The sequence below is a fragment of the Bolinopsis microptera genome, chromosome 2 (assembly GCF_026151205.1).
Source record: "Bolinopsis microptera isolate Bmic1 chromosome 2, MBARI_Bmic_1.0, whole genome shotgun sequence".
In the NCBI taxonomy this organism is placed as follows: domain Eukaryota; kingdom Metazoa; phylum Ctenophora; class Tentaculata; order Lobata; family Bolinopsidae; genus Bolinopsis; species Bolinopsis microptera.
Genome location: NC_087073.1, coordinates 452,237 through 469,009, shown reverse-complemented (window position 1 = coordinate 469,009; position 16,773 = coordinate 452,237). Strand labels below are relative to the sequence as shown.

General features: G+C 42.2%; 1 protein-coding gene across 1 annotated transcript; it reads left to right on the top strand.

Annotated features, from left to right (window-relative positions):
• The first annotated feature begins 1,484 nt into the window (after positions 1–1,484).
• LOC134811180 (FH1/FH2 domain-containing protein 3-like) lies at positions 1,485–15,726 on the top strand. The gene is made up of 12 exons (XM_063817929.1): positions 1,485–1,605; positions 3,232–3,419; positions 3,576–4,276; positions 4,388–4,646; positions 5,046–5,231; positions 5,547–5,657; positions 5,903–6,040; positions 8,616–8,728; positions 9,293–9,448; positions 10,736–10,844; positions 11,706–11,856; positions 14,522–15,726. The coding sequence occupies exons 1-12, from the start codon at positions 1,503–1,505 to the stop codon at positions 14,716–14,718; spliced, it is 2,412 nt and encodes an 803-aa protein (XP_063673999.1). The 5' UTR covers positions 1,485–1,502; the 3' UTR covers positions 14,719–15,726.
• The last annotated feature ends 1,047 nt before the right edge of the window (positions 15,727–16,773 follow it).

The window sequence follows — 16,773 nt, the reverse complement described above, 5'->3', positions numbered from 1 at the left end:
CCCCCAACCCTTTTTAAAATTTCATATCATCTTTGTAGTTCCACCACCACCCCATCTAAAATCATATAATTTTTTTAGTTCCACCCCCCACCCCTCTAAATTAAATACCCTTTTGTTTTGGGTTACACCCCCCACCTCTAAATTTCATAAAAATTTTGGTAGTTCCACCACCACCCCCTCAAAAAAACTCATATCATCTTGTAGTTCCACCACCACCCCACCTCTAAACTCATATCATCTTGTAGTTCCACCACCACCACCTCTAAACTCATATCATCTTGTAGTTCCACCACCACCACCTCTAAACTCATATCATCTTGTAGTTCCACCACCACCACCTCTAAACTCATATCATCTTGTAGTTCCACCACCACCTCCTCTAAACTCATATCATCTTGTAGTTCCACACCACCACCTCTAAACTCATATCATCTTGTAGTTCCACCACCACCAGCCTCTAAACTCATATCATCTTGGAGTTCCCCCACCACCGCCTCTAAACTCATATCATCTTGTAGTTCCCCCACCACCGCCTCTAAACTCATATCATCTTGTAGTTCCACCACCACCACCTCTAAACTCATATCATCTTGTAGTTCCCCCACCACCACCTCTAAACTCATATCATCTTGTAGTTCCACCACCACCACCTCTAAACTCATATCATCTTGTAGTTCCACCACCACCACCTCTAAACTCATATCATCTTGTAGTTCCCCCACCACCACCTCTAAACTCATATCATCTTGTAGTTCCCCCACCACCACCTCTAAACTCATATCATCTTGTAGTTCCCCCACCACCACCTCTAAACTCATATCATCTTGTAGTTCCACCACCACCACCTCTAAACTCATATCATCTTGTAGTTCCCCCACCACCACCTCTAAACTCATATCATCTTGTAGTTCCCCCACCACCACCTCTAAACTCATATCATCTTGTAGTTCCCCCACCACCGCCTCTAAACTCATATCATCTTGTAGTTCCCCCACCACCACCTCTAATTTCATATCATCTTGTAGTTCCCCCACCACCACCTCTAAACTCATATCATCTTGTAGTTCCCCCACCACCACCACCTCTAAACTCATATCATCTTGTAGTTCCCCCACCACCACCTCTAAACTCATATCATCTTGTAGTTCCCCCACCACCGCCTCTAAACTCATATCATCTTGTAGTTCCCCCACCACCGCCTCTAAACTCATATCATCTTGTAGTTCCACCACCACCGCCTCTAAACTCATATCATCTTGTAGTTCCACCACCACCACCTCTAAACTCATATCATCTTGTAGTTCCCCCACCACCACCTCTAAACTCATATCATCTTGTAGTTCCCCCACCACCACCTCTAAAACTCATATCATCTTGTAGTTCCCCCACCACCACCTCTAAACTCATATCATCTTGTAGTTCCCCCACCACCACCTCTAAACTCATATCATCTTGTAGTTCCCCCACCACCACCTCAAAAGACGGACGCTGCTCGGATCGCTATGATACAAGAGAGGCGGGAAAAGGCAGAGAAACGTTTGCGGAGGCGAAGAACAATCCTCAACATCAAGTCTGATGATGACAAGAAGCATAGAGATGATAGAAGTAGGTTTAAAACCAAGGACCACTGTGACACTGTGACACTGTGACACTGTGACACTGTGACACTGTGACACTGTGACACAGAGAGAGGTGACTTGTTTGTACCACTACTGACAGATACTACTGATGTTTAACTTTAAACGAGGACTTCGACCCAATCAGACTACCTAATTAACTTTGAAACGACAACTGAACCCAATCGTCACTAGAAATCACTAACAGTTTAACAGGTTTCCAAATACCGTTCTAGTTTAGCTGCTGCCTGGTTTCTAGTGCTATAATTTCGGTCTGTTGAGGTTGGTGCTTCGGAGTGGTTGGCAGATCCGGACTTATCTGCTCGTGATCGTTGGACAATTTCTGGCGAGGGATTCTAGTTTAGGTAGTACCACGTTGATTTCGGATGGGCATGTAGATAAGGCTTCGGTGAGGAGGTTTTGTGTTGCTGGGAGGTGTTGGTCGGCAGCTTTCCGCTTCAATTCTGCTCTGAACTCTGCTTTCTCAGCTACTAAGTTGTCAGGGTCGTGGGAATGAGGTTTGGCACCGCTGACGCAGTAAAACAGTTAGCTAAAACTAGTGGAACACCGTAGAAGAGATGTGTGTGATGCAGGCCACTCCAACGACTAGGAGGAGACCTCTTCAATCTTCATGTAGCATGTATGTATTAATATTTTACCGGGCTAAGCACAGGGCTCCAATGCTCTAAATTACAGTGGTCATGATCTATCCTATAGTGATAATGACCACAGTCATATCACTGAAAATCCGATCGTTGGGTTCAGTTGTCGTATTTTCAATTTGGGTGCAGTTGTGATATGACCTGGGTTCAGTTGTCGTTTTGGGATTTAAGCTGATAGGTCACCCAATTAAGCTGATTGGGTGCCTGTTAACTGCGTGGGAACTAGGTTCAATTGGGTTCAGTTGTCTGCCAACTCTTCGACCATTCAATAGATCAACAGGAATAGGTGTTAATGAGGACTGGAATGCGTTGGTATCATCACGTGACGCGTTCTCTCTTTTTAGCTCCAGTTGACTGACAAACAGCTGACAGACTTAACAGTAAACATAGGAGGAATTTAGTGTTTCTTATAGGTCCCATATTGTACTATGATTATTGTATGATTATTGTAGTAATCCCCCCCCCCCCCCTTAAACTCACCCTCCCCCCCCCCCCTTAAACTCACCCTCACCTCCCCCCTTAAACTCACCCTCCCCCCTTAAACTCACCCTCACCTCCCCCCTTAAACTCACCCTCACCTCCCCCCCTTAAACTCACCATCACCCCCCCCCCTTAAACTCACCCTCACCTCCCCCCTTAAACTCACCCTCCCCCCTTAAACTCACCCTCACCTCCCCCCTTAAACTCACCCTCACCTCCCCCCCTTAAACTCACCATCACCCCCCCCCTTAAACTCACCCTCACCCCCCTTAAACTCACCCCCCCCCCCCCCCCCTTAAACTCACCCTCCCCCCCCCCTGAAACTCACCCTCACCCCCTCCCCTTAAACTCACCCTCCCCCCCTCTTAAACTCACCCCCCCTCTTAAACTCACCCTCCCCCCCTCTTAAACTCACCCCCCCCCCTTTAAACTCACCCCCCCCCCCCCCCCCCTTAAACTCACCCCCACCTCAGTTGGTCGTCAGTTTGAGGAGGTGGTCCGAGCAACTCAGAAACAGCACAAGGGCGACCTTCCGGAGAAAGACAGCGAGATTCTCAAAAATTCAAACAATAATAGTTGGTCCAGACTTAAAAACAAGATTGATGTTATCAAAAACATGAGAAAATCTGAACCTATTGATACTGGCAGAATAATTGACGAGGTTTTCATTAAATTTAAATTTTTAGCCATTTTATATATTCTGCTGGAGCATTCTGCCTGGTTAAGGTCAATTGCTCGTTTTCGGTAATGAATTAAACCAAAGTTAACTTAAAGGTTAACAATTTCTCTGCTTGTTAGTTATATATACCCTTCACAGAAGCCGGAAGTGGTAAACGAGAAGTGCATATTAGAAGAAGAGGATGAGGAAGTGATCCCTTCCTTTGACCCAGCCAGTCTCAGTCGACCTACCACTTTCAATATTTCGAACAGCTCGTTTGCTATCAAACGACATAACTTTGCAGACTTATCGGATAAAGACGATATTAATGTCAAAACTGTTATCGAAACCAGACCGGTTCAGCCTGTAGCACCTGCCCCTGGTGCACCACCTCCACCTGGTGCACCACCTGCACCTGGTGCTCCTCCAGCTCCAAGACCACCTGGTGTGCCCCCAGCTCCAAGACCACCTGGAGCACCTCCTGCCCCTCCACCACCTCCCGGTGCCCCTCCTGCACCCAGACTTCCAGGCGCTCCTCCCCCTCCTCCTGCCCCACGCCCGCCGGGAGCTCCGCCTCCACCTCCTGCCCCTCGACCACCTGGTGCCCCACCAGCCCCTCGAGCTCCTGGTGCCCCACCAGCACCTCGACCACCTGGTGCCCCACCAGCCCCTCGACCTCCTGGTGCCCCTCGAGCTCCTGGCGCCCCGCCAGCCCCAGGTTCTAAATCAGACGGTGTATCAGCCAAGCGAAAAGTAGCAAACAAAAAAGATTTAGTAAAAGTTTTCTGGTCTAAGGTAAATCTAAATAAAACGACTGGACTGCCGCCTACCATTCCGGGTTACGCCGCCTCGAAAATAGAGTGAGTTTGATGAGTACCTTGTCATTGTGCAATTTATTGAGGTTATAACGTTTTCATTTCTTCATTTGATTTTTATGGTAGATTTCAAGTTCTGAACCTGTTTATATTCAGGTCTAAATCTATATGGAGAGAGCGCCCGGAGGTTAAGGTCGACTACGACCAACTCGCCGTTCTTTTCGCCAAAAAGAAGATAGAAACGAGTAAGTCCCTGGACACTGAAAAATCTACGGCGGCAAAGTTCATCAGAGTTCTGGAAGGCAGCAGGTCCCGTACAGTAGGACTCCAGCTGCCTCATCTGCCAGCTGCGCGCCACATCAAACAAGCTATCCTCAACATGGACACTTCCCACATCACTCGAGAGGGCATCAGTGTGAGCACCCATGTAACCAGTAGTAACCAGTAGTAACCAGTAGTAACCAGTAGTAAGGGTAGTAACCATTAGTAACCAGTAATAACCAGTAGTAACCAGTAGTAACCAGTAGTAACCATTAGTAACCAGTAATAACCAGTAGTAACCAGTAGTAACCAGTAGTAACCATTAGTAACCAGTAATAACCAGTAGTAACCAGTAGTAACCAGTAGTAACCAGTAATAACCAGTAGTAACCAGTAGTAACCAGTAGTAACCATTAGTAACCAGTAATAACCAGTAGTAACCAGTAGTAACCAGTAGTAACCATGGTTTTCTTCAGTTCATTCAGTGCGTGTTGTGAGGCTGTGATTGATTATATTTTGCAAATGATACCAATGTCAAATACCCACCTCTTCAGTCGCTGGTTAAGTTGGTGCCATCTGAAGAGGAGAAGAACCAGATAACCGAAGCCAAGTTAGCTAATCCCGACATTCCGCTTGCCAAAGAAGAAGAGTTCGTGTACACACTTTCAGTAATCCCCAATATCAGGAATAGGCTGAACATCTGGGCTTTCATGATCGACTTCGACGCTTTGGAAGACGAGGTACGCTAGAATCTTATCGGTAAATTGATTTATGAAGGAGCATTGACGTAATGTTCAGCTTCCCAAAATTGCTCTCTGCAAAGTTTTAACCATGCAGATCAAGTGGTCCAAGTTAGTGTATTAATTGTATGATATGTACTCTCAGGTAATTGCATTGATGCTTTTCATACAAAGTTAAAACAAATTCTGCATGTTGTGCATCCTGGGTTTGGACAGGATTTGCCCGCTCAATAAATGTAATGTATTTGTAGTGTTGTAGTGTTTGTAATTAGTTTATTAGTGTTGTAATTAGTTAACTATGATATGAACTGTCAGGTAGCGGACTATCTGATGGATCTGAAGGAGTGCTGCTCGGAACTGAAATCTTGTAAAACACTGCATCTCATCATTAGTTACCTTCTGGAGATTGGCAACTTCCTCCGCCAGGTACACGCTCTTATTTTCCATAGCTCATTAGTGATTTAGTAGCGAATATGGTGGTAAACAAAAATAATAATCATAGGTATCATGTAACAAAAAGTGTGCGTCCACACGTGCAAACAGAAGATAAACTTATTCCTGCGCAGGAAACGTGTGACAGTTTCGAGTTGTAAATAGTAGTAACCATTAGTAACCAGTAGTAACCAGTAGTAACCACATAGTAACCACATAGTAACCACATTCCTCCGCAGGAAACGAGTGACGGTTTCGAGCTGACGTTTCTGAGCAAAGTGGCGGACATCAAGGACACAGTTAAAAAGCAAACCATGGTACACCACGTAGCCTGCATGATGCACCAGAACCACCCAACTCAAGGGGACCTGCACCGGGTAAAATAAATATAATAATACATTGGGGGGGGGGGGGGGGGGCTAAATATAATAATACCGGGGGGGGGGGGGGCTAAATATAATAATACATTGGGGGGGGGGGGCTAAATATAATAATACATTGGGGGGGGGGGTAAATATAAGAATACATTGGGGGGGGGGGGCTAAATATAATAATACCTGGGGGGGGGGGGGCTAAATATAGTAATACCTGGGGGGGGGGTAAATATAATGATACCTGGGGGGGGGCTAAATATAATAATACCTGGGGGGGCTAAATATAATAATACCTGGGGGGGGGGGGGCTAAATATAATAATACCTGGGGGGGGGGGGGGTAAATATAATAATACATTGGGGGGGGGGGGCTAAATATAATAATACCTGGGGGGGGGGGCTAAATATAGTAATACCTGGGGGGGGGGTAAATATAATGATACCTGGGGGGGGGCTAAATATAATAATACCTGGGGGGGCTAAATATAATAATACCTGGGGGGGGGGGGCTAAATATAATAATACCTGGGGGGGGGGGGGGGGTAAATATAATAATACATTGGGGGGGGGGGGGGCTAAATATAATAATACCTTTTGGGGGGGGGGGGGCTAAATATAATAATACATTGGGGGGGGGGGGGGGGGGTAAATATAATAATACATTGGGGGGGGGGGGCTAAATATAGTAATACCTGGGGGGGGGGTAAATATAATGATACCTGGGGGGGGGCTAAATATAATAATACCTGGGGGGGCTAAATATAATAATACCTGGGGGGGGGGGGCTAAATATAATAATACCTGGGGGGGGTGGTAAATATAATGATACCTGGGGGGGGGCTAAATATAATAATACCTGGGGGGGCTAAATATAATAATACCTGGGGGGGGGGGCTAAATATAATAATACATGGGGGGGGAGGGCTAAATATAATAATACCTGGGGGGAGGGCTAAATATAATAATACCTGGGGGGGGGGTTTAAATATAATAATACTTGGGGGGGGGGGGGGGGGCTAAATATAATAATACATTGGGGGGGGGCCAAATATAATAATACTTGGGGGGGGGGGCTAAATATAATAATACTTGGGGGGGGGGCTAAATATAATAATACTTGGGGGGGGGCTAAATATAATAATACATTGGGGGGGGGGGGCTAAATATAATAATACTTGGGGGGGGGGGGCTAAATATAATAATACATTGGGGGGGGGGGGGGGGGCTAAATATAATAATACTTGGGGGGGGGGGGGGCTAAATATAATAATACATTGGGGGGGGGGGCTAAATATAATAATACATTGGGGGGGGGGGCTAAATATAATAATACCTGGGGGGGGAGGGCTAAATATAATAATACCTGGGGGGAGGGCTAAATATAATAATACCTGGGGGGGGGGTTTAAATATAATAATACTTGGGGGGGGGGGGCTAAATATAATAATACATTGGGGGGGGGGCCAAATATAATAATACTTGGGGGGGGGGGCTAAATATAATAATACTTGGGGGGGGGGCTAAATATAATAATACATTGGGGGGGGGGGCTAAATATAATAATACTTGGGGGGGGGCTAAATATAATAATACATTGGGGGGGGGGCTAAATATAATAATACTTGGGGGGGGGGGGCTAAATATAATAATACATTGGGGGGGGGGGGGCTAAATATAATAATACATTGGGGGGGGGGGCTAAATATAATAATACTTGGGGGGGGGGCTAAATATAATAATACTTGGGGGGGGGCTAAATATAATAATACATTGGGGGGGGGGGGCTAAATATAATAATACTTGGGGGGGGGGGCTAAATATAATAATACATTGGGGGGGGGGGGGGGCTAAATATAATAATACTTGGGGGGGGGGGGGGCTAAATATAATAATACATTGGGGGGGGGGGGCTAAATATAATAATACATTGGGGGGGGGGGCTAAATATAATAATACCTGGGGGGGGGGAGGGCTAAATATAATAATACCTGGGGGGGAGGGCTAAATATAATAATACCTGGGGGGGGGGGCTAAATATAATAATACTTGGGGGGGGGGGGCTAAATATAATAATACATTGGGGGGGGGGCCAAATATAATAATACATTGGGGGGGGGGCTAAATATAATAATACATTGGGGGGGGGGGGCTAAATATAATAATACTTGGGGGGGGGGCTAAATATAATAATACATTGGGGGGGGGCTAAATATAATAATACTTGGGGGGGGGGGGCTAAATATAATAATACTTGGGGGGGGGGGGGCTAAATATAATAATACATTGGGGGGGGGGCTAAATATAATAATACCTGGGGGGGGGGGCTGTTGAGTCTGAGGTGGCTCGCAGTTTGTCCTCATAATACTCTGGCAACCCTTGTGGAAAATTATCGGTTACCAGTGTCCACCACTTATCGGAGAAATGATTCCTTAAAAAAATTATAAAATATAACCACAACTGAACAAGGGATTGATTTGTTGGAATTTTGTTTAAATTTTTGTTTGCCTTAAAAACCACAAAAAATTCGATCTGTTAGAATTGTTAATCTGTACTTTGTATTAACAATATTTACTGTTCAGGAGATAGGACACACACACAGAATATGTCGGATCTCGTTTGACGAAGTGGGCGCCACTTTAGAGAAGATGGATCAACTTTGTGATCGTAGCTGGGAAGATCTCCGCATCATAAGGTTTTTACTTTACACTTACCAGTAGTAACCACATAGTAACCATAGTAACCACATAGTAACCACATAGTAACCACATAGTAACCACATAGATCTCCGGATCATAAGGTTTACTTTACACTTACCAGTAGTAACCATAGTAACCACATAGTAACCACATAGTAACCACATAGTAACCACATAGTAACCACATAGTAACCACATAGTAACCACATAGTAACCACATAGTAACCACATAGATCTCCGGATCATAAGGTTTACTTTACACTTACCAGTAGTAACCACATAGTAACCACATAGTAACCACATAGTAACCACATAGTAACCACATAGTAACCACATAGTAACCACATAGATCTCCGCATCATAAGGTTTACACTTCGAGATTTCCTTTTTTTCCTGTGAAGGTTGCGCTGTTAAAGAAGAGTCTAGAAATGATGGTCGTGGTTTTGTTGTCCACATTTTCTCCATGTTATGATAGTTTTCGAATTGTATCTTGTGTCGTCGCCACGGTTACCCTCCGCATACGTTTTAGCATTAAATTTTAAAACTTTATTTTTCCACCAGCAAACACACGTCTTCTACAAACGAAATTATGCAGAAGCAGTTGACCTTTTTACGATCGGTTGCTGAGCGGATTAATATCTTGAAACTAGTGAATAAAAGGGTTGCCAACAGATATTATAATTTACTTCTCTACTTTGGAATAGATCCTGTAAAAAAGTGAGTTTTAAAATGTCACCTTTTCTTTGGCGTTAGTGAAAGATTCGCTGTGCAACTGCTTATTTCAGTGTTCAAATAACCAACTAAACCTCTCGGCTCTCTGTTTCTGACTGAAGATGTTAGATTTGACAGAATCGGAAGAACCTTTTTGAATTCATGATAGCTTATCTAGCTTATCTAGCTTATCTAGCTTATCTAGCTTATCTAGCTTATCTAGCTTATCTAGCTTATCTAGCTTATCTAGCTTATCTAGCTTATCTAGCTTATCTAGCTTATCTAGCTTATCTAACTTATCTAGCTTATCTAGCTTATCTAGCTTATCTAGCTTATCTAGCTTATCTAGCTCATCTAGCTTATCTAGCTTATCTAGCTTATCTAGCTTATCTACCTTATCTAGCTTATCTACCTTATCTAGCTTATCTAACTTATCTAGCTTATCTAGCTTATCTAGCTCATCTAGCTCATCTAGCTCATCTAGCTCATCTAGCTTATCTAGCTTATCTAGCTTATCTAGCTTATCTAGCTTATCTAGCTTATCTAACTTATCTAGCTTATCTAGCTTATCTAGCTTATCTAGCTTATCTAGCTTATCTAGCTTATCTAGCTTATCTAGCTTATCTAGCTTATCTAGCTTATCTATCTTATCTAACTTATCTAGCTTATCTAGCTTATCTAGCTTATCTAGCTTATCTAGCTTATCTAGCTTATCTAGCTTATCTAGCTTATCTAGCTTATCTAGCTTATCTAGCTTATCTAGCTTATCTAGCTTATCTAGCTTATCTAGCTTATCTAACTTATCTAGCTTATCTAGCTTATCTAGCTTATCTAGCTTATCTAGCTTATCTAGCTTATCTAGCTTATCTACCTTATCTAGCTTATCTAGCTTATCTAGCTTATCTAGCTTATCTAGCTTATCTAGCTTATCTAGCTTATCTAGCTTATCTAGCTTATCTAGCTTATCTAGCTTATCTAGCTTATCTATCTTATCTAGCTTATCTAGCTTATCTAGCTTATCTAGCTTATCTAGCTTATCTAGCTTATCTAGCTTATCTAGCTTATCTAGCTTATCTAGCTTATCTAGCTTATCTAGCTTATCTAACTTATCTAGCTTATCTAGCTTATCTAGCTTATCTAGCTTATCTAGCTTATCTAGCTTATCTAGCTTATCTAGCTTATCTACCTTATCTAGCTTATCTAGCTTATCTAGCTTATCTAGCTTATCTAGCTTATCTAGCTTATCTAGCTTATCTAGCTTATCTAGCGACTGACTGTTGTGTACGTTGACAGGTTCATGGTACCAGATGAGTTTTGTAGGATTATAAGCGAGTTTGCTCTGGAGTACCGCACAGCGATTGAAGCGGTCGTACTGGAGCAGGCGAAGAAGAAGAAAATGAAGGTTTGTAAAACATACCTGTTTACCAAGTATAGTACCTTGGGTACCTTGTAAAACATACCTGTTTACCAAGTATAGTACCTTGGGTACCTTGTAAAACATACCTGTTTACCAAGTATAGTACCTTGGGTACCTTGTAAAACATACCTGTTTACCAAGTATAGTACCTTGGGTACCTTGTAAAACATACCTGTTTACCAAGTATAGTACCTTGGGTACCTTGTAAAACATACCTGTTTACCAAGTATAGTACCTTGGGTACCTTGTAAACTGTACCTACCTTGGGTACCTTGTAAACTTTGGGAAGTTTTAAAGTTTGTAATTATTCTCCTGGTAACACTTTATTTCGGCACCTGTATTTTAGCAGACAAATAATGTAGTGGGGGGGGGGGGGGGGGCAAGTAACGAGTAAAATCCCTGTTATGTGATGTATTAATGTCAGTATTTTATATTTGCCAATACTGACACTGTCTTAAGAGAAAACTTGCCGCAGATATACTACTAGTTACCATAGTTACACTACTAGTTACCATAGTTACACACAGATATACGCATATATACAAACTTTAAATCATCTTAATCCACCAGGAGCGCCGTAAAACACGAGGTATAAAGATAACAGATCTTAAGAACATGGTATCCGTATATACACACACTTTAAATCATCTTAATCCACCAGGAGCGCCGTAAAACACGAGGTATAAAGATAACAGATCTTAAGAACATGGTATCCGTATATAATACACACACTTTAAATCATCTTAATCCACCAGGAGCGCCGTAAAACACGAGGTATAAAGATAACAGATATTAAGAACATGGTATCCGTATATACACACACTTTAAATCATCTTAATCCACCAGGAGCGCCGTAAAACACGAGGTATAAAGATAACAGATATTAAGAACATGGTATCCGGGAAACACGTCGGAAGGCCTGACCGGGAACGAGCGGAAAGTGCCAATCAGGCTATCGATCCAAAAACTAAGAAACTCCTTGCCAAGACTAAATCCCGTAAGTATTATTGTACGCCTTGCCATTATGGCAAGTTGCCAAGTTGCCATTATGGCAAGTTGCCAAGTTGCCATTATGGCAAGTTGCCAAGTTGCCATTATGGCAAGTTGCCAAGTTGCCATTATGGCAAGTTGCCAAGTTGCCATTATGGCAAGTTGCCAAGTTGCCATTATGGCAAGTTGCCAAGTTGCCATTATGGCAAGTTGCCAAGTTGCCATTATGGCAAGTTGCCAAGTTGCCATTATGGCAAGTTGCCAAGTTGCCATTATGGCAAGTTGCCAAGTTGCCATTATGGCAAGTTGCCATAATGGCAAGTTGCCAAGTTGCCATTATGGCAAGTTGCCAAGTTGCCATTATGGCAAGTTGCCAAGTTGCCATTATGGCAAGTTGCCAAGTTGCCATTATGGCAAGTTGCCAAGTTGCCATTATGGCAAGTTGCCAAGTTGCCATTATGGCAAGTTGCCAAGTTGCCATTATGGCAAGTTGCCAAGTTGCCATTATGGCAAGTTGCCAAGTTGCCATTATGGCAAGTTGCCAAGTTGCCATTATGGCAAGTTGCCAAGTTGCCATTATGGCAAGTTGCCAAGTTGCCATTATGGCAAGTTGCCAAGTTGCCATTATGGCAAGTTGCCAAGTTGCCATTATGGCAAGTTGCCATAGTTCATACTTCAAGCCATAACTTGATAATTTATATCAGGATGTGCATTCTTTTTTATTGGGAGCATGGTTTTTACAACCGATGAGTTAATCAATTTCTAACCAATCGTAGGAATGTCATTCTCGATGCCTTCATTTCGAGAGAGCAGGGGTAAGCGTGTTCGGGAATAGATCGTGTGGGTTTTACAAATTCCGTAAACTACATGAATTTTACTGATGTGTAATTCGTTTGTGTCAGTAACTCACTTGATTTTAATTTCATGAAACATTTATCCGAATTACGCTTAAACGATTTGAGTTTGATTAAGGTGTCGAGCTCGGAACTCGGATGAACAAAAACGTTTCACCATTTTCTTGACATAAAAATGAGGTTTCTTATACTGATGTGCAGCCTCCCCTGTTCATGAAATTATGTGATCATGTTGAAACCGGTGAGACCGAGCTAATAGGTGAGACCGAGCTAATAGGTGAGACTGAGCTAATAGGTGAGACCGAGCTAATAGGTGATACTGAGCTAATAGGTGAGACTGAGCTAATATGTGAGACTGAGCTAATAGTTGAGACCGAGCTAATAGGTGAGACCGAGCTAATAGGTGAGACTGAGCTAATAGGTGAGACTGAGCTAATAGGTGAGACCGAGCTAATAGGTGAGACCGAGCTAATAGGTGAGACTGAGCTAATAGGTGAGACTGAGCTAATAGGTGAGACCAAGCTAATAGGTGAGACCGAGCTAATAGGTGAGACTGAGCTAATAGGTGAGACTGAGCTAATAGGTGAGACTGAGCTAATAGGTGAGACCGAGCTAATAGGTGAGACCGAGCTAATAGGTGAGACTGAGCTAATAGGTGAGACTGAGCTAATAGGTGAGACCGAGCTAATAGGTGAGACCGAGCTAATAGGTGAGACTGAGCTAATAGGTGAGACTGAGCTAATAGGTGAGACCGAGCTAATAGGTGAGACCGAGCTAATAGGTGAGACCAAGCTAATAGGTGAGACCAAGCTAATAGGTGAGACCGAGCTAATAGGTGAGACTGAGCTAATAGGTGAGACCGAGCTAATAGGTGAGACCAAGCTAATAGGTGAGACCAAGCTAATAGGTGAGACCGAGCTAATAGGTGAGACCGAGCTAATAGGTGAGACTGAGCTAATAGGTGAGACTGAGCTAATAGGTGAGACCGAGCTAATAGGTGAGACTGAGCTAATAGGTGAGACTGAGCTAATAGGTGAGACCGAGCTAATAGGTGAGACTGAGCTAATAGGTGAGACTGAGCTAATAGGTGAGACTGAGCTAATAGGTGAGACTGAGCTAATAGGTGAGACCGAGCTAATAGGTGAGACTGAGCTAATAGGTGAGACCGAGCTAATAGGTGAGACTGAGCTAATAGGTGAGACTGAGCTAATAGGTGAGACCGAGCTAATAGGTGAGACTGAGCTAATAGGTGAGACCGAGCTAATAGGTGAGACTGAGCTAATAGTTGAGACCGAGCTAATAGTCGTTAACTCGTTACCAGTGTGCGGCTTTACTTGTAGACTACAGCTAAAGCCGCGCACTGGTACAACGACTATTGGTCTCACCTAGTTACATGTCAACCAGATCATTAATCAGCCCCTTTTTACAGATCAGTCCCTCACAACATTACACAATATTACACAACATTACACAACATTACACAACATTACACACCATTACACAACACTACACAACATTTCACAACATTACACAACACTACACAACATTACACACCATTACACAACATTACACGACATTACACAACATTACACAACATTACACAACATTACACAACATTACACAACACTACACAACATTACACACCATTACACAACATTACACAACATTACACAACATTACACAACATTACACAACATTACACAACATTACACAACATAACACCTATTTCTTTTTCCTCCTCCGCCCATCTGGTATCTTTATATTGTTGTTTAAATATGTCATTCCCTTAATATTAATAACTGGATTCTATTTTTCCAGCAGCACCAGCAGCAGTAGAAACACCAGACACCCCTGAAGAGGTAGCCCTGTCCCTGGAGAGTGCCCTGCAACCTGATGGACCTAGGCGCAGAACTCGGCAGCGCCTCAAATCTAAAATGGCTCAAAGGAAGTCTCTCCGACGTACACTGAAGAGTGGGATTACGGATGAAGAGCTAGCGGCAGCGGGAATCAAGTGAACTCAGTGTCCTGTCTTTCCGGATAAAGAGGAGAATTATCAGTTGTGAAAACTCACAACTTTCCGATTATATTGTGTACAGTATTTTATATTGTAAATAGATTGACCTGAGTTCAAGAGTGTGTTCAAATGATGAATCAGAATGAGTTAACACTGCTCTACAGTCAGAGTTAACACTGCTCTACAGTCAGAGTTAACACTGCTCTACAGTCAGAGTTATAAACACTGCTCTACAGTCAGAGTTAACACTGCTCTACAGTCAGAGTTAACACTGCTCTACAGTCAGAGTTAACACTGCTCTACAGTCAGAGTTAACACTGCTCTACAAGTATAGTCAGGAGATGATTTAACAGGAATGTGTTATGACGACAATATAATGTCATGATTATGCACTTACTTTATAGCTATCTAAATTATTTTTAAAGAATTACTATTATTATGTTGACACGTGTTCGCATTAGCTTTATTTCAAATTTAAAATATTTACTGGGTACATAGTAGGATCTAACTCGATTTAAAATTAAATAACTTAAATGTGTTCCAAAATTAATATATTTAAGAAGTCAGATTACTTGTTTATTAACAATTTTTGTACGTTTATTACAGTTATTGCCAAGTTGATTGTATTAGCGACCTGGAATAATAAATTTTGGAAAATTAAAAAGATGTGCACAGTTTGGTTAGTATTATGTTGGGTTTTGATAGAGACCAACTTTACTATCAAGTATCAAGTTTTTAATTAATCAGTTATTACAGGCAATTGTTTCCCGAGAGATAAAGATTAAGTGTTCATGGAAATTACAATTTTTTAATAAGAATAATTTGTAAGATGACAGATTTATTCCAAAGTTAATATTACACAGAAAATTAATCGTGTTTGAATGAAATATAAGGAAAATGTCCTGCTTTATTATGGGGGTTAAGGTTGTTCATACTTTAGGTAGGCCAGTGGTAGGATATTTAGGCCAGTGGTAGGATAGCGGGCCTGTAAAAATGTTCCGGGACATAATTATAAATATCATGGTTATAATGGTTACCATGGTTATAATGGTTACCATGGTTATAATGGTTACCATGGTTATAATGGTTACCATGGTTATAATGGTTACCATGGTTATAATGGTTACCATGGTTATAATGGTTACCATGGTTATAATGGTTACCATGGTTATAATGGTTACCATGGTTATAATGGTTACCATGGTTATAATGGTTACCGTGGTTATAATGGTTACCATGGTTACCATGGTTACCATGGTTACCATGGTTATGGTTATGATGGTCGGGATGTGGTGAACTTGGCTATTTATTTGTGGGCAGCCTTACGATACTATAAAAGGGTCGTTCACATAATATTACATAATCAATTTTTGAACAATTCCCCCCCCCCCCCCCCCCCCCCCCCTCCGTAATCAGTTTTACACAGCTATTGTGTATAAATTACACTAGCGTAATCATTTGGAGACCCCCTCCCGCTCGGTTGATTACGTAATATTATGTGTACGTCCCCAAATTGTAATTGTGCCTCGTCACAACTTGTATAAGATTAATGAAATCTCAAAAAATTATCAATGCAGAATCTTTTTTAGTTCACATAGGCAAATCTTTATAATATACAGATATTTTTATTTAAATTGGTTTTTAATAGAGTAACATGTGATGAATATTTAAGCGTTTTGTTGTTACATTTAAGTTGTCTTTAAAGTGATTTGATTATTATTGCCCCGATGAAATGACTTTCGTTTTATTTTTGATCAGTTCGTTTGAAAATGATTTATATGATTCGCCCTCGTGTCCACCCTTTTAAGAAAGTACCGCCCTCGTGTCTGGTTCCCATGAGAATATATAGAAAGAAATTCTTCCTTGGATTCCACATTGATCAGACCCTGGAACTGATTATCATTTCTCGCTCATTCTCCAATGAAGACAGCATGTTCCAATTTATAGGTAAACTTGGTTTTCGGATCTCCATATCTTCAGACGCAGGCCAGGAGGGATACTGGGATCCAGATACCAGAGGAATATCTTCATGGAACGAGGAAATTAATTAGGTCTT